Genomic DNA, 24,253 nt, shown 5'->3' with positions numbered 1-24,253 from the left:
AACCTTTATATATATATACATATATTTATTAAAGGTAAATTGAGCAAATTGGCTATTTCTGGCAATTTTTTTAAGTGCGTATCAAACTGGTAACCCTTTGCATTAATCAGTTCCCGAGAAGTAGCTCTTGGCTTCAAAAAGGTTGGTGACCCCTGTTTTAAGCTATGTCCACACTAAGCCGGATAACCCCTAAAACCAGTGGTTCTCAACCTTTTTCCAGTGATGTACCCCCTGTGAACATTTTTTAAATTCAAGTACCCCCTAATCAGAGCATTTTTGGTTGAGAAAAAAAGATAAAGAAGTAAAATACAGCAATATGTCATCAGTTTCTTATTTATTAAATTTAATAACAGTGCAAAATATTGCTCATTTGTAGTGGTCTTTCTTGAACTATTTGGAAAAAAAGATATAAAAATACCTAAAAACTTGTTGAAAAGTAAACAAGTGATTCAATTATGAATAAAGATTTCTACACATAGAAGTAATAACTTAAAGTGCCCTCTTTGGGGCTTGTAATAGAGATCCATCTGGATTCGTGATCAATATTTATCAATCAATCAATCAATCAATGTTTATTTATATAGCCCCAAATCACAAATGTCTCAAAGGACTGCACAAATCATTACGACTACAACATCCTCGGAAGAACCCACAAAAGGGCAAGGAAAACTCACACCCAGTGGGCAGGGAGAATTCACATCCAGTGGGACGCCAGTGACAATGCTGACTATGAGAAACCTTGGAGAGGACCTCAGATGTGGGCAACCCCCCCCCTCTAGGGGACCGAAAGCAATGGATGTCGAGCGGGTCTAACATGATACTGTGAAAGTTCAATCCATAGTGGCTCCAAGACAGCAGTGAGAGTCCCGTCCACAGGATACCATCTCAAGCGGATCAGCAGCGTAGAAATGTCCCCAACCGATACAGGCGAGCGGTCCATCCTGGGTCCCGACGAGCGGTCCATCCTGGGTCTCGACTCTGGACAGCCAGTACTTCATCCACGGTCATCGGACCGGACCCCCTCCACAAGGGAGGGGGGGACATAGGAGAAAGAAAAGAAGCGGCAGATCAACTGGTCTAAAAAGGAGGTCTATTTAAAGGCTAGAGTATACAGATGAGTTTTAAGATGAGACTTAAATGCTTCTACTGAGGTAGCATCTCGAACTGTTACCGGGAGGGCATTCCAGAGTACTGGAGCCCGAACGGAAAACGCTCTATAGCCCGCAGACTTTTTTTGAGCTCTAGGAATCACTAATAAGCCGGAGTCTTTTGAACGCAGATTTCTTGCCGGGACATATGGTACAATACAATCGGCAAGATAGGATGGAGCTAGACCGTGTAGTATTTTATACGTAAGTAGTAAAACCTTAAAGTCACATCTTAAGGAACATGTCCACAAAAAAATCTAGCTGTCAACACTGAATATTGCATTGTTGTATTTTTTTTCACAGTTTATGAACTTACATTCATATTTTCTTGAAGTATTATTCAATAAATATATTTATAAAAATTTTTGGAATTGTTGCTATTTTTAGAAAATTTTTAAAAAATCTCACGTACCCCTTGGCATACCTTGAAGTATGCGTACCCCCACTTGAGAACCACTGGATTAAACCAGATCCAAATGTATTTACAATCCGCAAAGTATGTAAAAATACAGTCGGAACATTACAAAATGCAGCAATTTCAGACGGCCCTTTTGAATATTCTCCCTCCCCAAATGCATACTTGCCAACCTTCAGACCTCTGAATTCGGGAGATGGGAGGGTGGGCGGTATGTTGGTGGTAGTTGGGGTGTATATTGTAGCGTCCCGGAAGAGTTAGTGCTGCAAAGGGTTCTGGGTATTTGTTCTGTTGTGTTTATGTTGTGTTACGGTGCGGATGTTCTTCCAAAATGTGTTTGTCATTCTTGTTTGGTGTGGGTTCACAGTATGGCGCATATTTGTAACAGTTTTAATGTTGTTTATACGGCCACCCTCAGTGTGACCTGTATGGCTGTTGACCAAGTGTGCATTGCATTTACTTGTGTGTGTAGAAGTTGCATAAATTAGCAGACGTGACGACAGGTTGTAGAGAACGCTAAAGGCAGTACCTTTAAGGCAATATTTTTGTCCGGATGGAAATTGAGAAAAATTCGGGAGAATGGTTGAATTTTCGGGTGGGTCCCCCAGGAAAATCGGGAGGGTTGGCAAGCATGCCCAAATGTCTTCAGCAATTTCGTAGATTTGGGCTGGGAGGACATCACCATTGGAGCGCTTCTGCACTCTGACCACATCACTCAGTTTCAGTTTATTTCGAACATGCATACAATAAAATTACAATGTTATCCATCCATGCATTTTCTACCGCTTGTCCCTTATGGGGTGGCGGGGGGTGCTGGCGCCTATCCCAGCTGCACATGGGCGGAAGGCGGGGTACACCCTGGATTAGGGTTGTACGGTATATCGGCAGAGGTGGGTAGTAATGCGCTACATTTACTCCGTTACATTTACTTGAGTAACTTTTGGGATAAATTGTACTTCTACGAGCAGTTTTTATGCAACATACTTTTACTTTTACTTGAGTATATTTATAGAGAAGAAACGCTACTTTTACTCCGTTCCATTTATTTACATTAAGCTCGCTACTTTTTTTTTATCGATCTATTAATGTTTGTTTTGGTTAATGACAGAGCTTCAAAGTAGAATCTACGCATGCCTGCGTTTCACCAATCACATGCAGTCACTGGGGACGTTGGACCAATCAAACAGAGCCAGGCGGTCACATGACCGTGATACGTAAAACCCGACTTAAACATGTTGACAAACTTATTCGGGTGTTACCATTTAGTGGTCAATTGTACGGAATATGTACTGTACTGTGCAATCTAATAATAAAAGTTTCAATCAATCAATCAAAAGTTAAAGGAAAAAAGACACTTTTTATTTCAACCGTACTTCCCGTCAAAAGCCTAAAGACTGATCGCACAGTTCCTGTCTTCACAATAAAAGTGCCGCTCCATCGCACCTGCGTTAACAAAATAAGAGTCTCCGAAAGCCAGCGCAAACAAGCTAGCAAACTACGGAGTTTGCCGCCAATGTATTTCTTGTAAAGTCTATAAAAACGAATATGGAAGCTGGACAAATAAGATGCCAAAAACCAACAACTTTCATGTGGTATTAGACAGAAAAGAGGAAGTTTATTTCTCCTCCATTTGAAAACGTGGACGTCTGATTCCAATCAATGCAAGTCATCAGAATCAGGTAATACACCAACTTATATTCTTGTCTTCATGAAAGATAGGAATCTATGTGTTAAACATGCATGTATATTCATTAAAACACCTTCAACATGTGAACAAAAACGGCAAAATAAATATAAATTAAAATTATATACTGTATATATAAATGTATATATATATATATATATATATATATATATATATATATGATTTGTGTGTGTATGTATGATATGTGTGTGCACCTCGACTTGGTCATTTATTAAGTAATTGATAAACGTTGAAAAACTTATTGGGGTGTTACCATTTAGTGGTCAATTGTACGGAATATGTACTGTACTGTACAATCTACTAATACAAGTTTCAATCAATCAATCAATCAATCAATGCCTACTGAGTCTATGGTGCTGTTAAGTTATTGTGGCTCAATGTGCCATTTTTTATTTTATTTTAATGTACTATTATTTAATATATATTATTGTTTTAGTTGCTTAAGAGATATTCCTGGCTCTGAATTTGCTCATTGCTGTTTTTATGTTTTTGTGCATTATTTGTTGCCGTAATCAGGTTACTCATCAGTTACTCAGTACTTGAGTTGTTTTTTCACAACATACTTTTTACTTTTACTCAAGTAAATATTTGGGTGACTACTCCTTACTTTACTTGAGTAGTACGTCTCTAAAGTAACAGTACTCTTACTTGAGTACAATTTCTGGCTACTCTACCCACCTCTGTATATCGGTATTAGTATAGTACTATAATTTTCGTTACGATGCCGTCTCTGACACGTACCCGTCCCGCACGTCGTGACATTGCTGGTTTACGAGCAGACGAGCATGTTCGGCGGCACACAATCACGGACTACTTAGAAACAGACACAGTGTGTAGACAGAAAAGGGAGAACGGACGCATTTTGGTGTAAAAACTAACAATAAAGGTGAAGTTATAACACTGAAACGCCCTCAGGACGAGGTGCTTTAAGACATGGCTAGCTAGCTAGCGGCTAACGTCCTTCCGACGTCAGCAGTGTTTTAGCTACTTCTAAATCGCTAATCCTGGTCTCCATGGCGACAAATAAAGTAAGTTTCTTACAAGTATCATCCCTGCAGGACGAGGAATGGCTAAACATGCTTCACTACACACCGTAGCTCAACGGCGTGAAAATGTAAACAAACACCATTGGTGGATTGACACCTAAGAGCCACTGTAATGATATCAAGTACAAGCACGTATCGAATAGATACTACTATGATTATGTCGATTTTGTTTGGGCATCACAACATCTTCTTTCTTTTTTTTTTATTTTATATAAAAATTAAACTTACAATGCATCTATGTATTTCAACCACTGGCCTGCCGCTGGTTGGGAGAGTGGCTGTGCCAGCAACCTGAGGGTTCCTGGTTCAATCCCCAGCCTCTACCAACCTGGTTACGTCCTTTGTGTCCTTGAGGAAGACACTTCACCCGTGCTCCTGATGGGTGCTGGTTAGCGCCTCGCATGACAGCTCCCTCCATCAGTGTGTGAATGGGTGAATGTGGACATAGTGTCAAAGCGCTTTGAGTACCTTGAAGGTAGAAAAGCGCTATACAAGTATAACCCATTTACCATTTATGGCCATCAGGTGCCATCTTGCGAAATGTTCAAATTTATTGTTTATATATTTATCTTCTTGTTTATTTTCTGCCATATTACTTTGTTTATAATGCCTGTGTTGCTTTCAAATGCACATTTAAATTTCTAATAGAGGTACATATATACATTTTGAATGTGTTGTTTCTGTTTTTGTTTTTTTAAATAAAATGTTTTTTTTTTTTAAATGTTACCACATTTAAAATTTCAATATTAATGATAACCGCAAACAATTTTGGTCAAAATACTTTGATAAGAATAGTCTATGTCTAATACAGTTTTTTTCCAATTGCTTACACACAAAATTTTGCATACAATTAATTATAGTCTGCAAATGATGTGCTGTTGTTGAGTGTCGATGCTGTCTAAAGATCGGCAGAGTAACCGTGTAATACTCTTCCATATCAGTTGGTGGCAGCCGGTAGCTAATTGCTTTGTAGATGTCGGAAACAGCGGGAGGCAGGGTGCAGGTAAAAAGGTGTCTAATGCTTAAGCCAAAAATAAACAAAAGTTGAGTGACCCTAAGAAAAGGCACTGAAGCTTAGGGAAGGCTATGCAGAACAAAACAAACACTGAACTGGCTGCAAAGTAAATAAAAAGAGAATGCTGGACGACAGCAAAGACTTACTGTGGAGCAAAGACGACGTCCACAATGTACATGACACAAAGAAGGATAGCAACAACTTAAAGGCCTACTGAAACCCACTACTACCGACCACGCAGTCTGATCGTTTATATATCCATCCATCCCATCCATTTTCTACCGCTTATTCCCTTTTGAGGTCGCGGGGGGCGCTGGCGCTGGCGCCTATCTCAGCTACAATCGGGCGGAAGGCGGGGTACACCCTGGACAAGTCACCACTTTGATGTTTTGTCGCCTTCTGTGTACTCAAACAGGTGAGGGCACTGCCTCACTTGCCTCCCCTGCCAGCACGTCACTGCCTCGAACAGCTTTGTGACAGATTATTCCGAAGGCATGTGGCGCTTGTGTCGGTCCGTGAACATCCCCATCTTCACCTGACCTGTTTGAGTACACAGAAGGCGACAAAACATCAAAGTGGTGACTTGTCCAGGGTGTACCCCGCCTTCCGCCCGATTGTAGCTGAGATAGGCGCCAGCGCCAGCGCCCCCCGCAACCCCAAAAGGGAATAAGCGGTAGAAAATGGATGGGATGGATGGCTATATAAACTATCAGACTGCGTGGTCGGTAGTAGTGGGTTTCAGTAGGCCTTTAAGCCACCTGGAGGCAGGTGAGGGCACTGCCTCACTTGCCTCCCCTGCCAGCAGGTCACTGCCTCGAACAGCTTTGTGACAGATTATTCCGAAGGCATGTGGCGCTTGTGTCGGTCCGTGAACATCTCCATCTTCACCTGACCTGTTTGAGTACACAGAAGGCGACAAAACATCAAAGTGGTGACTTGTCCAGGGTGTACCCCGCCTTCCGCCCGATTGTAGCTGAGATAGGCGCCAGCGCCAGCGACCCCAAAAGGGAATAAGCGGTAGAAAATGGATGGGATGGATGGATATATAAACGATCAGACTGCGTGGTCGGTAGTAGTGGGTTTCAGTAGGCCTTTAAGCCACCTGGAGGCAGGTGAGGGCACTGCCTCACTTGCCTCCCCTGCCAGCACGTCACTGCCTCGAACAGCTTTGTGACAGATTATTCCGAAGGCATGTGGCGCTTGTGTCGGTCCGTGAACATCTCCATCTTCACCTGACCTGTTTGAGTACACAGAAGGCGACAAAACATCAAAGTGGCGACTTGTCCAGGGTGTACCCCGCCTTCTGCCCGATTGTAGCTGAGATAGGCGCCAGCGCCAGCGACCCCAAAAGGGAATAAGCGGTAGAAAATGGATGGGATGGATGGATATATAAACGATCAGACTGCGTGGTCGGTAGTAGTGGGTTTCAGTAGGCCTTTAAGCCACCTGGAGGCAGGTGAGGGCACTGCCTCACTTGCCTCGAACAGCTTTGTGACAGATTATTCCGAAGGCATGTGGCGCTTGTGTCGGTCCGTGAACATCTCCATCTTCACCCGACCTGTTTGAGTACACACAAGGCGACAAAACATCAAAGTCAAACATCCCTCACCGACAGCAGGCGCCATCCTCCCGACGGTACGACCATCTCCCCGCTGTTTGCACCTCGCTGCCTTAGTCCCGCCGGGATGCGTCGCTTGGGAGGGTTGGTGCTGGTGGTGGTGGTGGTGGTGGTGGTGGGGGGGGGGGGGGGGGCCTTAGGACTCGGCCCGCCTCATTAGCTGCCGTTGTTTCCTGGATTCATTAGCTAATGGGATAGTTTTAAGAGTGATCCAAGAACAGAACAGCCCGCAGGAAGACAAACACCTCACTTTGTGTTGTGTGTCTGCACGGAATCACTTTGTGACTCACTTTGTGCTGTGAATTACTCACAGCTTTGTGTGTGTGTGTGTGTGCAAAAACTCTTGTTTGTATAGAATTCCCTTCCCTCTGTGTGTGTGTGTGTGTGTGTTTGTGCATTCAAAGCAGTCTGCTCAGCCTTAATTAGCGTGCAAGACTTCCTCTCAGAATATGAAACAACATCACCCGATGATGCAAACGGCTGCAAACTGCATCGTCTCCTCACCTGACACTTGTGTGCACGCACGACACGTGTTAGTCTTTACACGGCGTGCACCGCAGCGGTGCAGCGCTCGCCAAAAGGCTTATTTCGCTGGAGGGAAATGCGAGCATGTAAGCGGAATCCTTTGTACTGTTTGATGGGGAGTAGAGTTGGGGGGGGGGGGGGGGGTAAACCAGCTCTGCTGTGATGTTCTCGCAACACACACACACACAAACACACACACACACACACCGACTTTTACTGAAACACACACAAGTGAGAGCGAGATCTGGTGGGAGACCTTGAAAAGTCGCCGCGAAGGAGAAGGAGCAACAAACAGATCAATCAATCAATCAATGTTTACTTATATAGCCCTAAATCACTAGTGTCTCAAAGGGCTGCACAAACCACCACGACATTTTCGGTAGGCCCACATAAGGGCAAGGAAAACTCACACCCAGTGGGACATCGGTGACAATAATGACCCAGTGGGACGTCTGTGACAATAATGACTATGAGAACCTTGGAGAGGAGGAAAGCAATGGATGTCGAGCGGGTCTAACATGATACTGTGAAAGTTCAATCCACAATGGATCCAACACAGTCGCGAGAGTCCAGTCCAAAGCGGGTCCAACTCAGCAGCGAGAGTCCCGTTCACAGCGGAGCCAGCAGGAAACCATCCCAAGCGGAGGCGGCTCAGCAGCGCAGAGATGTCGAGGCGGATCAGCAGCGCAGAGATGTCCCCAGCCGATACACAGGCAAGCAGTACATGGCCACCGGATCGGACCGGACCCCCTCCACAGGGGAGAGTGGGACATAGAAGAAAAAGAAAAGAAACAGCAGATCAACTGGTCTAAAACAAAACATGCAAATGATGCCAGCTTTTGTTCAGCAGATTGTGCGTTTTAGTCACGCGTCCATTTGTGTCTCTCAAGGTGCAATCCATCCATCCATCCATTTTCTACCGCGTATTCCCTTTTAGGGGTCGCGGGGGGCGCTGGCGCCCATCTCAGCTACAATCGGGCGGAAGGCGGGGTACACCCTGGACAAGTCGCCATCCACACCGGACTAAATACGGGACTCTAATGTAACTGTTCATACTTTTCCCAGGTCTAAAAGTGTTCAGGGGTGGTCCAAGCGGAGGACAGAGGCCGAGAAACATACTTGAGACCTCCAATTTTGGGAGGTGGGGGGGCGTGGTCATGGGTGGGGCGGGGGGCGTGGTTAAGAGGGGAGGAGTATATTTACAGCTAGAATTCACCAAGTCAAGTATTTCATAAATAAATATATATATATATATATATATATATATATACCTCATGTCTAGCATTAAAAGATTACAGTTGGTACAAAATGCGGCTGCTAGACTTTTGACAAGAACAAGAAAGTTTGATCACATTACGCCTGTACTGGCTCACCTGCACTGGCTTCCTGTGCACTTAAGATGTGACTTTAAGGTTTTACTACTTACGTATAAAATACTACACGGTCTAGCTCCAGCCTATCTTGCCGATTGTATTGTACCATATGTCCCGGCAAGAAATCTGCGTTCAAAGGACTCCGGCTTATTAGTGATCCCCAAAGCCCAAAAAAAGTCTGCGGGCTGTAGAGCGTTTTCCGTTCGGGCTCCAGTACTCTGGAATGCCCTCCCGGTAACAGGTCGAGATGCTACCTCAGTAGAAGCATTTAAGTCTCACCTTAAAACTCATTTGTATACTCTAGCCTTTAAATAGACCTCCTTTTTAGACCAGTTGATCTGCCGTTTCTTTTCTTTTTCTTCTATGTCCCACTCTCCTTTGTGGAGGGAGTCCGGTCCGATCCGGTGGCCATGTACTGCTAGCCTGTGTATCGGCTGGGGACATCTCCGCGCTGCTGATCCGCCTCCGCTTGGGATGGTTTCCTGCTGGCTCCGCTGTGAACGGGACTCTCGCTGCTGTGTTGGATCCGCTTTGGACTGGACTCTCGCGACTGTGTTGGATCCATTATGGATTGAACTTTCACAGTATCATGTTAGACCCGCTCGACATCCATTGCTTTCCTCCTCTCCAAGGTTCTCATAGTCATCATTGTCACCGACGTCCCACTGGGTGTGAGTTTTCCTTGCCCTTATGTGGGCCTACCGAGGATGTGGTAGTGGTTTGTGCAGCCCTTTGAGACACTAGTGATTTAGGGCTATATGAATAAACATTGATTGATTGATTGATTGATATACACTACCGTTCAAAAGTTTTGGGTCACCCAAACAATTTTGTGTTTTCCATGAAAAGTCACAGTTATTCACCACCATACGTTGTGAAATGAATAGAAAATAGAGTCAAGACATTGACAAGGTTAGAAATAATGATTTGTATTTGAAATAAGATTTTTTTTTTTACATCAAACTTTGCTTTCGTCAAAGAATCCTCCATTTGCAGCTATTACAGCATTGCAGACCTTTGGCATTCTTGCTGTTAATTTGTTGAGGTCATCTGGAGAAATTGCACCCCACGCTTCTAGAAGCAGCTTCCACAAGTTGGATTGGTTGGATGGGCACTTCTTGCGTACCATACGGTCAAGCTGCTCCCACAATAGAAGCATTTAAGTCTCACCTTAAAACTCATTTGTATACTCTAGCCTTTAAATAGACTCCCTTTTTAGACCAGTTGATCTGCCGTTTCTTTTCTTTTTCTTCTATGTCCCACTCTCCTTTGTGGAGGGAGTCCGGTCCGATCCGGTGGCCATGTACTGCTCGCCTGTGTATCGGCTGGGGACATCTCTGCGCTGCTGATCAGCCTCCGCTTGGGATGGTTTCCCGCTGGCTCCGCTGTGAACGGGACTCTCGCTGCTGCGTTGGATCCGCTTTGGACTGGACTCTCGCGACTGTGTTGGATCCATTGTGGATTGAACTTTCACAGTATCATGTTAGACCCGCTCGACATCCATTGCTTTCCTCCTCTCCAAGGTTCTCATAGTCATTATTGTCACCGACGTCCCACTGGGTCATTATTGTCACCGACGTCCCACTGGGTGTGAGTTTTCCTTGCCCTTATGTGGGCCTACCGAGGATGTCGTGGTGGTTTGTGCAGCCCTTTGAGACACTAGTGATTTAGGGCTATATAAGTAAACATTGATTGATTGATTGATTGACAACAGCTCAATGGGGTTCAGATCTGGTGACTGCGCGGGCCACTCCATTACCGATAGAATACCAGCTGCCTGCTTCTTCTCTAAATAGTTCTTGCACAATTTGGAGGTGGGTTTTGGGTCATTGTCCTGTTGTAGGATGTTATTGGCTCCAATCAATGGCATGGCATTGCAAAATGGAGTGATAGCCTTCCTTATTCAGAATCCCTTTTTTCCTGTACACATCTCCCACCTTACCAGCACCAGAGCAACCCCAGACCCTCACATTACCCCCACCATGCTTAACAGATGGCGTCAGGCATTCTTCCAGCATCTTTTCAGTTGTTCTGCGTCTCACAAACCTTCTTCTTTGTGATCCATACACCTCAAACTTGGATTCATCCGTCCACAACACTTTTTTCCAGTCTTCCTCTGTCCAATGTCTGTGTTCTTTTGCCCATCTTAATCTTTTTCTTTAACTGGCCAGTCTGAGATATGGCTTTTTCTTCGCCACTCTGCCCTGAAACCCAGAATTCTGCAGCCGCCTCTTCACTGTAGATGTTGACACTGGTTTTTTTGCGGGTACTATTTAATTAAGATACCAGTTGGGGACCTGTGAGGCTTCTGTTTCTCAAACTAAAGACTCTGATGTACTTATCTCCATGCTCAGTTGTGCAACGCGGCCTCCCACTTCTTTTTCTACTCTGGTTAGAGCCTGTTTGTGCTGTCCTCTGAAGGGAGTAGTATACACCGTTGTAAGGAATCGTCAATTTCTTAGCAATTTCTCGCATGCAATAGCCTTCATATCTAAGAACAAGAATAGACTGTTGAATTTCAGATGAAAGTTCTCTTTTTCTGGCCATTTTGAGCGTTTAATTGACCCCTCAGATGTGATGCTCCAGAAACTCAATCCGCTCAAAGGAAGGTCAGTTTTGTAGCTTCTGTAACGAGCTAAACTGTTTTCAGAGGTGTGAACATGATTGCACAATGGTTTTCTAATCATCAATTAGCCTTCTGAGCCAATGAGCAAACACATTGTACCATTAGAACACTGGAGTGATAGTTATTGGAAATGGGCCTCTATACACCTATGTAGATATTGCACCAAAAACCAGACATTTGGAGCTAGAATAGTCATTTACCACATTAGCAATGTATAGAATGTATTTCTTTAAAGTTAATCAATCAATCAATCAATCAATGTTTATTTATATAGCCCCAAATCACAAATGTCTCAAAGGACTGCACAAATCATTACGACTACAACATCCTCGGAAGAACCCACAAAAGGGCAAGGAAAACTCACACCCAGTGGGCAGGGAGAATTCACATCCAGTGGGACGCCAGTGGCAATGCTGACTATGAGAAACCTTGGAGAGGACCTCAGATGTGGGCAACCCCCCCGCCCCTCTAGGGGACCGAAAGCAATGGATGTCAAGCGGGTCTAACATGATACTGTGAAAGTTCAATCCATAGTGGCTCCAAGACAGCAGCGAGAGTCCCGTCCACAGGAAACCATCTCAAGCGGATCAGCAGCGTAGAGATGTCCCCAACCGATACAGGCGAGCGGTCCATCCTGGGTCCCGACGAGCGGTCCATCCTGGGTCTCGACTCTGGACAGCCAGTACTTCAGACTAGTTTAAAGTTATCGTCATTGAAAAGTACAGTGCTTTTCCTTCAAAAATAAGGACATTTCAATGTGACCCCAAACTTTTGAACGGTAGTGTATATATAAATATATATATATATATATATATATATATATATATATATATATATATATATATATATATATGTATATATATATATATATATATATATATAAAATAAATACTTGAATTTCAGTGTTCATTTATTTACACATATACACACACATAACACTCATCTACTCATTGCTTACAACAAAGGGATGCCATTTGATGACAAAATGACGAATGAGAAAAAATAGTTAAAATCTTTTTAACCGGTCACTTCAGCTGTAACTGTAGGCTAGTACTGTCACGCCTGTAAGTTTAGTTTTTTGGACATTTTAGTTCTGTCTTGGCACTTTTGTTTCCGTCTCCGTGCCAATTCATTAGTTCCCAGCTTGTCTCGCCCCTGCCCTCATTCCCGCACCTGTTCCTGATTATCACAGCCAGTATTTAAGTAATTTTCTTTCTGTTCATCATTCTGGGATCTTCACACTCACACGCACCCTACCCATGCTGTTCCAACCTTCACGCACTCGTCCACAGTTCAATGCCGTGTAAGTTTGTGTATTTATGCCACAGTGCTAGTTTATTTTTGTTTGTATAGAGTCATGCCATTGTGCTCTTTTGTTTTAAGTTTAGTATGGATTATTATCCGCCACAGAGCGCGTCCTTGGTTTGCCTTTTTGTAATTTGTTTGATTATTTAATAAATATCAAGTACCTGAATTCATGCCTGGCTCGTCCTGTAATCCCTCTGCGTCGAAGGAGCACACACAATCCATGTCCAAGCCTGACACGTACGTATCTTACTGGACAAAAACAGCACATTTAAAATGCTGAAATCGTGGAAAAATGTATGTTCTTAGCACGCTTGAAATGGGCTGTCTGCACTCTCAAAATGCATGTTGTTGCCAAATGTATTCCATATGCTGTAAACCTAGTTCATAGTTGTTAGTTTCCTTAATGCCAAACAAATACATACCAATCGTTGCTTAGAAGGCGATCGCCAAATTCGTCCTCGCTTTCTCCCGTGTCGCTGGCTATCGTGTCGTTTTCGTCGGTTTCGCTTGCATACAGTTCAAACCGATGTGGCTCAATAGCTTCAGTTTCTTTTTCAATTTCCTTTTCGCTACCTGCCTCCACACTACAACCATCTGTTTCAATACATGCGTAATCTGTTGAATCGCTTAAGCCGCTGAAATCAGAGTCTGAATCCGAGCTAATGTCGCTATATCTTGCTGCCCTGTCCGCCACGTTTGTTTATCTTCGATGCACTAAGTGACGTCACAGGAAAATGGACGGGTTTATCTAACGACAGTTAAAATCAGCACTTTGAAGCTTTTTTTAGGGATATTCCTGGACGGGTAAAATTTTGAAAAAAAACTTCAAAAAATAAAATAAGCCACTGGGAACTGATTTTTATTGGTTTCAACCCTTTTGAAATTGTGATAATGTTCCCCTTTAATGGTTGAATTGTCCATCCTTGTTCTATTCTCTGTCACTATTTTTCTAACCACGCTGAACACCCTCTCTGATGATGCCTTGCTGTGTGGCACGCACAAAAGGGCTTTCATCAAATGCACTAGAGTCTGGAATCTTCCATCTCTCCCTAGCATGGCCCAAAACCGGTCAATTTTTGCTTCCGGAGGCTATATATATATATAGCCCGCCCCCCGGCTAAAATTTTTTAACACAGAGTCAAAAAGTTTGGGGACCCATGCTTTAGAGTGGGGGTCGGCAACCCGCGGCTCTGGAGCTGCATGCAGCTCTTTACCGCCGCCCTAGTGGCTCTCTGGAGCTTTTTCAAAAATATATGAAAAACGGAAAAAGATGAGAGGAAAAAAACATATTTTTTTGTTTTAATTTGGTTTCTGCAGGAGGACAAACATGACACAAACCTCCCTAATTGCTATAAAGCACACTTTTTATATTAAACAAGCTTCACTGATTCGGGTATTTGGTGAGCGCCGTTTTGTCCTACTAATTTTGGCGGTCCTTGAACTCACCGTAGTTTGTTTACATGTATAACTTTCTCCGACTTTCTAAGACGTGTTTTATGCCACTTCTTTTTCTGTCTCATTTTGTCCACCAAACTTTTAACGTTGTGCATGAATGCACAAAGGTGAGTTTTGTTGATGTTATTGACTTGTGTGGAGTGCTAGTCAGACATATTTGGTCACTGCATGACTGCAAGCTAATCGATGCCAACATGCTATTTAGGCTAGCTGTATGTACATATTGCATCATTATGCCTCATTTGTAGCTATATTTGAGCTCATTTAGTTTCCTTTAAGTCCTCATAATTCAATTTATATCTCATAACACACTATCTGTATGTAATAGGGCTTTTATTTTTTTGCGGCTCCAGACGGATTTGTTTTTGTATTTTTGGTCCAAAGTTTGGGGACCCATGCTTTAGAGTGGGGGTCGGCAACCCGCGGCTCTGGAGCTGCATGCAGCTCTTTACCGCCGCCCTAGTGGAGCTTTTTCAAAAATATATGAAAAACGAAAAAGATGAGAGGAAAACAACATATTTTTTGTTTTAATATGGTTTCTGCAGGAGGACAAACATGACCCAAACCTCCCTAATTGTTAAAAATCACACTTTTTATATTAAACAAGCTCCACTGATTCGAGTATTTGGTGAGCGCCGTTTTGTCCTACTACTTTTGGCGGTCCTTGAACTCACCGTAGTTTGTTTACATGTATAACTTTCTCCGACTTTCTAAGACGTGTTTCATGGCACTTTCTTTTTCTGTCTCATTTTGTCCACCAAACTTTTAACATTGTGCATGAATGCACAAAGGTGAGTTTTGTTGATGTTATTGAGTTGTGTGGAGTGCTAGTCAGACATATTTGGTCACTGCATGACTGCAAGCTAATCGATGCTAACATGCTATTTAGGCTAGCTATATGTACATATTGCATCATTATGCCTCATTTGTAACTATATTTGAGCTCATTTAGTTTCCTTTAGGTCCTCATAATTCAATTTATATCTCATAACACACTATCTGTATGTAATAGGGCTTTTATTTTTTTGCGGCTCCAGACGGATTTGTTTTTGTATTTTTGGTCCAAAGTTTGGAGACCCATGCTTTAGAGTGGGGGTCGGCAACCCGCGGCTCTGGAGCTGCATGCAGCTCTTTACCGCCGCCCTAGTGGCTCTCTGGAGCTTTTTCAAAAATATATGAAAAACGGAAAAAGATGAGAGGAAAAAAACATACCTTTTTGTTTTAATATGGTTTCTGCAGGAGGACAAACATGACCCAAACCTCCCTGATTGTTAAAAAGCACACTTTTTATATTAAACAAGCTTCACTGATTCGAGTATTTGGTGAGCGCCGTTTTGTCCTACTAATTTTGGCGGTCCTTGAACTCACCGTAGTTTGTTTACATGTATAACTTTCTCCGACTTTCTAAGACGTGTTTTATGCCACTTCTTTTTCTGTCTCATTTTGTCCACCAAACTTTTAACATTGTGCATGAATGCACAAAGGTGAGTTTTGTTGATGTTATTGAGTTGTGTGGAGTGCTAATCAGACATATTTGGTCACGGCATGACTGCAAGCTAATCGATGCTAACATGCTATTTAGGCTAGCTATATGTACATATTGCATCATTATGCCTCATTTGTAGCTATATTTGAGCTCATTTAGTTTCCTTTAAGTCCTCATAATTCAATTCATATCTAATAACACACTATCTGTATGTAATAGGGCTTTTATTTTTTTGCGGCTCCAGACGGATTTGTTTTTGTATTTTTGGTCCAAAGTTTGGGGACCCATGCTTTAGAGTGGGGGTCGGCAACCCGCGGCTCTGGAGCTGCATGCAGCTCTTTACCGCTGCCCTAGTGGCTCTCTGGAGCTTTTTCAAAAATATATGAAAAACAAAAAAGATGAGAGGAAAAAAACACATTTTTTGTTTTAATATGGTTTCTGCAGGAGGACAAACATGACCCAAACCTCCCTAATTGTTAAAAAGCACACTTTTTATATTAAACAAGCTTCACTGATTCGAGTATTTGGCAAGCGCCGTTTTGTCCTACTACTTTTGGCGGTCCTTGAACTCACCGCAGTTTGTTTACATGTATAACTTTCTCCGACTTTCTAAGACGTGTTTTATGCCACTTCTTTTTCTGTCTCATTTTGTCCACCAAACTTTTAACGTTGTGCATGAATGCACAAAGGTGAGTTTTGTTGATGTTATTGAATTGTGTGGAGTGCTAATCAGACATATTTGGTCACTGCATGACTGCAAGCTAATCGATGCTAACATGCTATTTAGGCTAGCTGTATGTACATATTGCATCATTATGCCTCATTTGTAACTATATTTGAGCTCATTTAGTTTCCTTTAGGTCCTCATAATTCAATTTATATCTCACAACACACTATCTGTATGTAATAGGGCTTTTATTTTTTTGCGGCTCCAGACGGATTTGTTTTTGTATTTTTGGTCCAAAGTTTGGGGACCCATGCTTTAGAGTGGGGGTCGGCAACCCGCGGCTCTGGAGCGCCGCCCTAGTGGCTCTCTGGAGCTTTTTCAATAATATATGAAAAATGGAAAAAGATGAGAGGAAAAAAACATACCTTTTTGTTTTAATATGGTTTCTGCAGGAGGACAAACATGACCCAAACCTCCCTGATTGTTAAAAAGCACACTTTTTATATTAAACATGCTTCACTGATTCGAGTATTTTGCAAGCGCCGTTTTGTCCTACTAATTTTGGCGGTCATTGAACTCACCGTAGTTTGTTTACATGTATAACTTTCTCCGACTTTCTAAGACGTGTTTTATGCCACATCTTTTTCTGTCTCATTTTGTCCACCAAACTTTTAACATTGTGCATGAATGCACAAAGGTGAGTTTTGTTGATGTTATTGAGTTGTGTGGAGTGCTAATCAGACATATTTGGTCACTGCATGACTGCAAGCTAATCGATGCTAACATGCTATTTAGGCTAGCTATATGTACATATTGCATCATTATGCCTCATTTGTAGCTATATTTGAGCTCATTTAGTTTCCTTTAAGTCCTCATAATTCAATTTATATCTCATAACACACTATCTGTATGTAATAGGGCTTTTATTTTTTTGCGGCTCCAGACGGATTTGTTTTTGTATTTTTGGTCCAAAGTTTGGGGACCCATGCTTTAGAGTGGGGGTCGGCAACCCGCGGCTCTGGAGCTGCATGCAGCTCTTTACCGCCGCCCTAGTGGCTCTCTGGAGCTTTTTCAAAAATATATGAAAAACGGAAAAAGATGAGAGGAAAAAAACATACCTTTTTGTTTTAATATGGTTTCTGCAGGAGGACAAACATGACCCAAACCTCCCTAATTGTTAAAAAGCACACTTTTTATATCAAACAAGCTTCACTGATTCGAGTATTTGGTGAGCGCCGTTTTGTTCTACTACTTTTGGCGGTCCTTGAACTCACCGTAGTTTGTTTACATGTATAACTTTCTCCGACTTTCTAAGACGTGTTTCATGGCACTTTCTTTTTCTGTCTCATTTTGTCCACCAAACTTTTAACGTTGTGCATGAATGCACAAAGGTGAGTTTTGTTGATGTTATTGACTTGTGTGGAGTGCTAGTCAGACATATTTGGTCACTGCATGACTGCAAGCTAATCAATCAATCAATCAATCAATGTTTATTTATATAGCCCCAAATCACAAATGTCTCAAAGGACTGCACAAATCATTACGACTACAACATCCTCGGAAGAACCCACAAAAGGGCAAGGAAAACTCACACCCAGTGGGCAGGGAGAATTCACATCCAGTGGGACGCCAGTGACAATGCTGACTATGAGAAACCTTGGAGAGGACCTCAGATGTGGGCAACCCCCCCCCTCTAGGGGACCGAAAGCAATGGATGTCGAGCGGGTCTAACATGATACTGTGAAAGTTCAATCCATAGTGGCTCCAAGACAGCCGCGAGAGTTCAGTTCAAGCGGATCCAAGACAGCAGCGAGAGTCCCGTCCACAGGAAACCATCTCAAGCGGATCAGCAGCGTAGAGATGTCCCCAACCGATACAGGCGAGCGGTCCATCCTGGGTCCCGACGAGCGGTCCATCCTGGGTCTTGACTCTGGACAGCCAGTACTTCATCCATGGTCATCGGACCGGACCCCCTCCACAAGGGAGGGGGGGACATAGGAGAAAGAAAAGAAGCGGCAGATCAACTGGTCTAAAAAGGAGGTCTATTTAAAGGCTAGAGTATACAGATGAGTTTTAAGGTGAGACTTAAATGCTAACATGCTATTTAGGTTAGCTGTATGTACATATTGCATAATTATGCCTCATTTGTAGCTATATTTGAGCTCATTTAGTTTCATTTAAGTCCTCATAATTCAATTTAAATCTCATAACACACTATCTGTATGTAATAGGGCTTTTATTTTTTTGCGGCTCCAGACGGATTTGTTTTTGTATTTTTGGTCCAATATGCCGACCCCTGCTTTAGAGTCTCATAGAAAATGTTACAATGAAATCCGTCCATCACGACTCCACTTGAGCAACCGTTTTGGCGACAGAGGCAAGGAAAAACTACACCATGCATGCATCCATTCAAAACTTTATCGCCCCGTTAGAGACAATTTCACTCGGCGCTATAAAACGACAATAAAAGCCGCACACGCTGTAAAACACATCTAAAGGCCGCGCTCGCCGTACGGACAAAGTGCTGTGCGCAAAACGAGCAAATGTGGCGAAACTGATCCTCCTGCCGTTGTCGCTCTTTCTGCAGCGCGGTGCGTCCGCTTCTCGCAGGAGCCCGCCGACCAGTCGGTGGTGCTGGGGGAGCGCGTGGTGCTGTCCTGCGTGGTCTTCAACTACAGTGGCATCGTCCAGTGGACCAAAGACGGCCTGGCTCTCGGCGTCGGGGAAGGCCTCAGAGGTGAGTGGTGAAGGAACAAAATGTCATGGCTAAAAGATGTCCATGTTTTCTACTGCATCCAATACAGAGCAGTCATTCCATTGTAAATTAAACACACTTTATTGCCAGAAGAAGGGCGGCATAGCTCAGTTGGTAGAGTGGCCGTGTCAGCAACTTGAGGGTTGCAGGTTCGATTCCCGCTTGTGCCATCCTAGTCACTGCCGTTGTGTCCTTGGGCAAGACACTTTACCCACCTGCTCCCAGTGCCACCCACACTGGTTTAAATGTAACTTAGATATTGGGTTTCACTATGTAAAGCGCTTTGAGTCACTTAAGAAAAGCGCTATATAAATATAATTCACTTCACTTCACTATTTGGCCGTGCATCCAAATGATCAGAATCAGCTGCCCTTGATTGTATAAAATCAAGTGGAGACGCGTTCTCTGGAGTGTGGAATCACGCTTTTCCATCTGGCAATCTGAGGGACGAGTCTGGGTTTGGAGGTTGCCAGGAAAACGGTACATTTCGGGCCGCATTGTGCCGAGTGTGAAATTTGGTGGAGGAGGAATTATGGTGTGGGGTTGTTTTTCAGGACGGCGTTGCGAAGTTGGTAGCGTGGCTCTGCCAGCAATCTGAGGGTTATTAGTTCAATCCCCACCTTCTACCATCCTAGTCACGTCCGTTGTGTCCTTGGGTCAAGACACTTCCCCCTTGCTCCTGATGGGTCCTGGTGAGCGCCTTGCATGGCAGCTCCCGCCATCAGTGTGTGAATGGGCGAATGTGGAAATGCTTTAAAAGCGCTTTGGGCTCCTTTGGGCGGTATAGCTCGGTTGGTAGAGTGGCCGTGCCAGCAACTTGAGGGTTGCAGGTTCGATTCCCACTTGTGCCATCCTAGTCACTGCCGTTGTGTCCTTGGGCAAGACACTTTACCCACTTGCTCCCAGTGCCACCCACACTGGTTTAAATGTAACTTAGATATTGGGTGTCACTATGTAAAGCGCTTTGAGTCACTAGAGAAAAGCGCTATATAAATATAATTCACTTCACTCACTTCACTTAAAAAGGGGTAGAAAAGCGCTATACAAGTACAACTCGTTTACCATTCAGGAGTTGGGCTTGGCCCCTTAGTTCCAGTGAAAGGAACTTTGAATTCTCCAGGATACCAAAACCCATCCATCCATTTCCTACCGCTTATTCCCTTCGGGGGACGCAGGGAGTGCTGGAGTCTATCTCAGCTACAATCGGGCAGAAGGCGTCGTACACCCTGGAAAAGTCGCCACCTCATTGCAGGGATACCAAAACATTTTGGACTATTCCATGCTCCCAACACGACTGTGCACCAGTGCACAAAGTAAGGTCCATAAAGACATGGATGACAGAGTCTGGTGTGGATGAACTTGACTGGCCTGCACAGAGTCCTGACCTAAACACGATCGAACAGGGGCCGTAACCTTTTTGGCAGAGAGAGCCATACAAGCCAAATATTTTAAAAAGTGTTTCCATGAGAGCCATATACTATTTTTTTTAAGACTGAATACAACTAAATGAGTGTATTTTTAAGTACAGTTGTGATCAAAATTATTCAACCCCCACACAATGTTTGTGTTTTAGCAAGTTGGACATTTATTCCGTATTTTGTTTATAGTCATAACAAATAAAGATGTGTCAAATAGACAAATGCAACTTAAATTGTAACACTGTATTTTACAAAACACCGAAAAAGGACATTTTTCTTAATATCTCATTGACAAAATGATTCAACCCCCTAGTTACATGCATCTTTAGTACTTAGTAGAACACCCTTTGGCAGTAATGACATCCTTCAAAGGTGATACATAACCGGACACAAGCTTCTTGCAACTATCTACAGGTATTTTATCCCATTCCTCTTGGGCAAAGGCCTCCAGTTCATTCATATTCTTGGGCTTGAGTGCTGCAACTGCCTTCTTCAAGTCCCACCACAGCTTTTCTATAGGATTCAGGTCTGGCGACTGTGAAGGCCACTCCAGAGTCTTCCAGCCCTTCTTCTGCAACCACTCTGATGTTGATTTGGAGGTCTGCTTGGGATCGTTGTCCTGTTGGAAGGTCCAACGTCTCCCAAGCCTCAGCTTCGTCACTGACTTCATGACATTTGCAGCTAATATATCCTGCTAGGAAATAGAATTCATAATGCCTTGAACGTGCTGGAGATTCTCGGTAACTGAGGCAGAGAAACAGCCCCAGTGCATGATTGACCCCCCACCACGCTTAACAGTAGGCAAGGTGTTCTTCTCTTTGTAAGCTTCATTTTTTTCTCCTCCAGACATAACGTTGATTCATAGGCCCAAAGAGTTCCAGGTGTGTCTCATCACTCCATAGAACAGTTTCCCAAAACATTTGGGGTTTGTCCAGATGATTTTTGGCATACTGGAGTCTATTTTCCTTGTGCCTGGTAGTCAGAAGTGGGGTGCGCCTGGGAGTTCTGGCATGGAGGTCTTCATCTCGTAGTGCGCGCCTTATTGTCTGCAATGTCCTGTTGTAGTTCCTCAGCTGTTTTCACCACTGTACGCTTCAAATAGCGGACAGCAGTTGCACACAGCATCCTCTTTCTACCAAGCCCAGGTAGTGTTTCCACTGTGCCTTTAGCTTTAAACTTGCGAATTATGCTCCCAACTGTGTCTCTTGGAATGTGTAATGTCTTTGCTATTTTCTTATATACATATCCTTTCTTATAAAGATAAATCACCTCCTCTCTTGACTTCTTTGACCACTCCCTGGACTTCACCATGTTGCAAATACACCATTGACCATCTACAAGAAGCTGAGCGTCACAGTCTTTTTCAATCAGTTTAATTGTTGCTCGTTATGGTTCTAATCACATCTACAGGTGTTGTCAACACCTGATTGAAAATACCTTATTCAAATTCTGTTCTTAATCAATCAATCAATGTTTATTTATATAGCCCCAAATCACAAATGTCTCAAAGGACTGCACAAATCATTACGACTACAACATCCTCGGAAGAACCCACAAAAGGGCAAGGAAAACTCACACCCAGTGGGCAGGGAGAATTCACATCCAGTGGGACGCCAGTGACAATGCTGACTATGAGAAACCTTGGAGAGGACCTCAGATGTGGGCAACCCCCCCTCTCTAGGGGACCGAAAGCAATGGATGTCGAGCGGGTCTAACATGATACTGTGAAAGTTCAATCCATAGTGGCTCCAACACAGCCGCGAGAGTTCAGTTCAAGCGGATCCAAGACAGCAGCGAGAGTCCCGTCCACAGGAAACCATCTCAAGCGGATCAGCAGCGTAGAGATGTCCCCAACCGATACAGGCGAGCGGTCCATCCTGGGTCCCGACGAGCGGTCCATCCTGGGTCTCGACTCTGGACAGCCAGTACTTCATCCATGGTCATCGGACCGGACCCCCTCCACAAGGGAGGGGGGGACATAGGAGAAAGAAAAGAAGCGGCAGATCAACTGGTCTAAAAAGGAGGTCTATTTAAAGGTTAGAGTATACAGATGAGTTTTAAGGTGAGACTTAAATGCTTCTACTGAGGTAGCATCTCGAACTGTTACCGGGAGGGCATTCCAGAGTACTGGAGCCCGAACGGAAAACGCTCTATAGCCCGCAGACTTTTTTTGGGCCCTAGGAATCACTAATAAGCCGTTAAGAGTTATGATCTTCAAGGGGTTGTATAATTTTGTCAATGAGATATTAAGAGAAATGACACTGTTTGGCATGTCACAAAATATAATGTTGTAATTCAAATTGCATTTGTCTATTTAATGCATCTTTATTTAATATGACTTTAAACAAAATATGGAATAAAAGTCCAACTTGCTAAAACACCAAAATTGTGTGGGGGTTGAATAATTTTGATCACAACTGTAAAAAGGCCATATTGGCATGTGTTGCAATGTTAATATTTCATCATTGATATATAAACTATCAGACTGCGTGGTGGGTAGTAGTTGGTTTCAGTAGGCCTTTAAGCAGACACACATCCAATATTACTGCAGTAGTACTGCACCGGGCCACTAGGTCAAATATACTTTTTTCTCTAGTGACTCTGCTCAGAAAGTCTTGATTTTGGTCATAATTGCCTTTGGCTTTTCATCTTGTGTACCAGGTGACCAGTTTGAAATAGGTATTGCTGCCACCTAAAGCATTGGAGTGAACTTACGACTGCAGAATTTTATTAGCTGATTAAATTTCATCCATCTTCCGCATACTTGTCTATTTACTACCACGCTTATTACACCAGCTTAATCTACCGCTGTCTGGCTTTATTGTTGTGCCTTGGCGGAGGTCGGCGCTCTACTGAGTGCTGTTCAGTTTTTAACGACTGCAGCTTCTTGCCCGGCGATTAACGTTGGCATGATACTTGAAGAATGAATGTGATCTCTCAGGCTTTTATTGTCGGAGGCTCGCTGCAAGAATCTCAATAAAAAGTTATTAAATGTCAAGTGCTTGAACTTAATGGCGGCATTATAATCACTTTAGCGTCTCCTGCGGACAAAATGTGTCATGTTTATTAATTCTGCGTGATGGAATCGGCCTTGGAGCGTTTGTGAGAGCTTAGGTCTTTATGGCTGGGAGGAAAAAGGATATTTGGCTGTTCAAAAATGGGATCTGCACGCATCACTAGCAAGCGGTAGAAGCAAGAATAATAAAATATGATTCAAATGAATGAGAGTTTAATACATTAATAGTACAATTTAATCATCATCTGTGCAAAATATTTAGCATAGTATGTAATTAGTAGGAATTTAAACAAATGTGTATAATAATAGTAATGATACTATCAAGTGATAATAATCAACCAATCAATGTTTACTTACATAGCCCTAAATCACAAGTGTCTCAAAGGGCTGCACAAACCACAACGACATCCTCGGCTCCGATCCCACATCAGGGCAAGAAAAAAATGCAACCCAGTGGAATGACAATGAGAAACCTTGGAGGGGACCGGTGCAATGGACGTCGAGTGGATCTAGTATAATATTGTGAGAGTCCAGTCCATAGTGGAGTTAACATCATTGTGTGAGAGTCCAGTCCATAGTGGGGCCAGCAGGAGATCATCTTGAGTCGAGACGGGCCCGCAGCGCAGAGACGTCCCCAAGCGGGGCAGAGCAGAAAAGAAACGGCAGATCAACTGGTT

At 43.3% G+C, this 24,253-nt stretch overlaps 1 protein-coding gene across 2 annotated transcripts in view; it reads left to right on the top strand.

The window, feature by feature from the left end:
- The window catches only part of kirrel1b (kirre like nephrin family adhesion molecule 1b), a 264,916-nt gene that overhangs the window by 137,737 nt on the left and 102,926 nt on the right, over nt 1-24,253 (top strand). For both annotated transcript variants that reach the window (XM_061920962.1, XM_061920963.1), the window contains exon 2: nt 18,975-19,124. In XM_061920962.1, coding sequence (XP_061776946.1) covers nt 18,975-19,124 — 150 coding nt within the window. The remainder of the gene's footprint in view (nt 1-18,974; nt 19,125-24,253) is intronic.

This window comes from Nerophis ophidion, linkage group LG14 (genome assembly GCF_033978795.1).
Source record: "Nerophis ophidion isolate RoL-2023_Sa linkage group LG14, RoL_Noph_v1.0, whole genome shotgun sequence".
Taxonomy (NCBI): domain Eukaryota; kingdom Metazoa; phylum Chordata; class Actinopteri; order Syngnathiformes; family Syngnathidae; genus Nerophis; species Nerophis ophidion.
The sequence above is the reverse complement of the archived record's forward strand: the minus strand, read 5'-3'. Positions and strand labels throughout refer to the sequence as shown.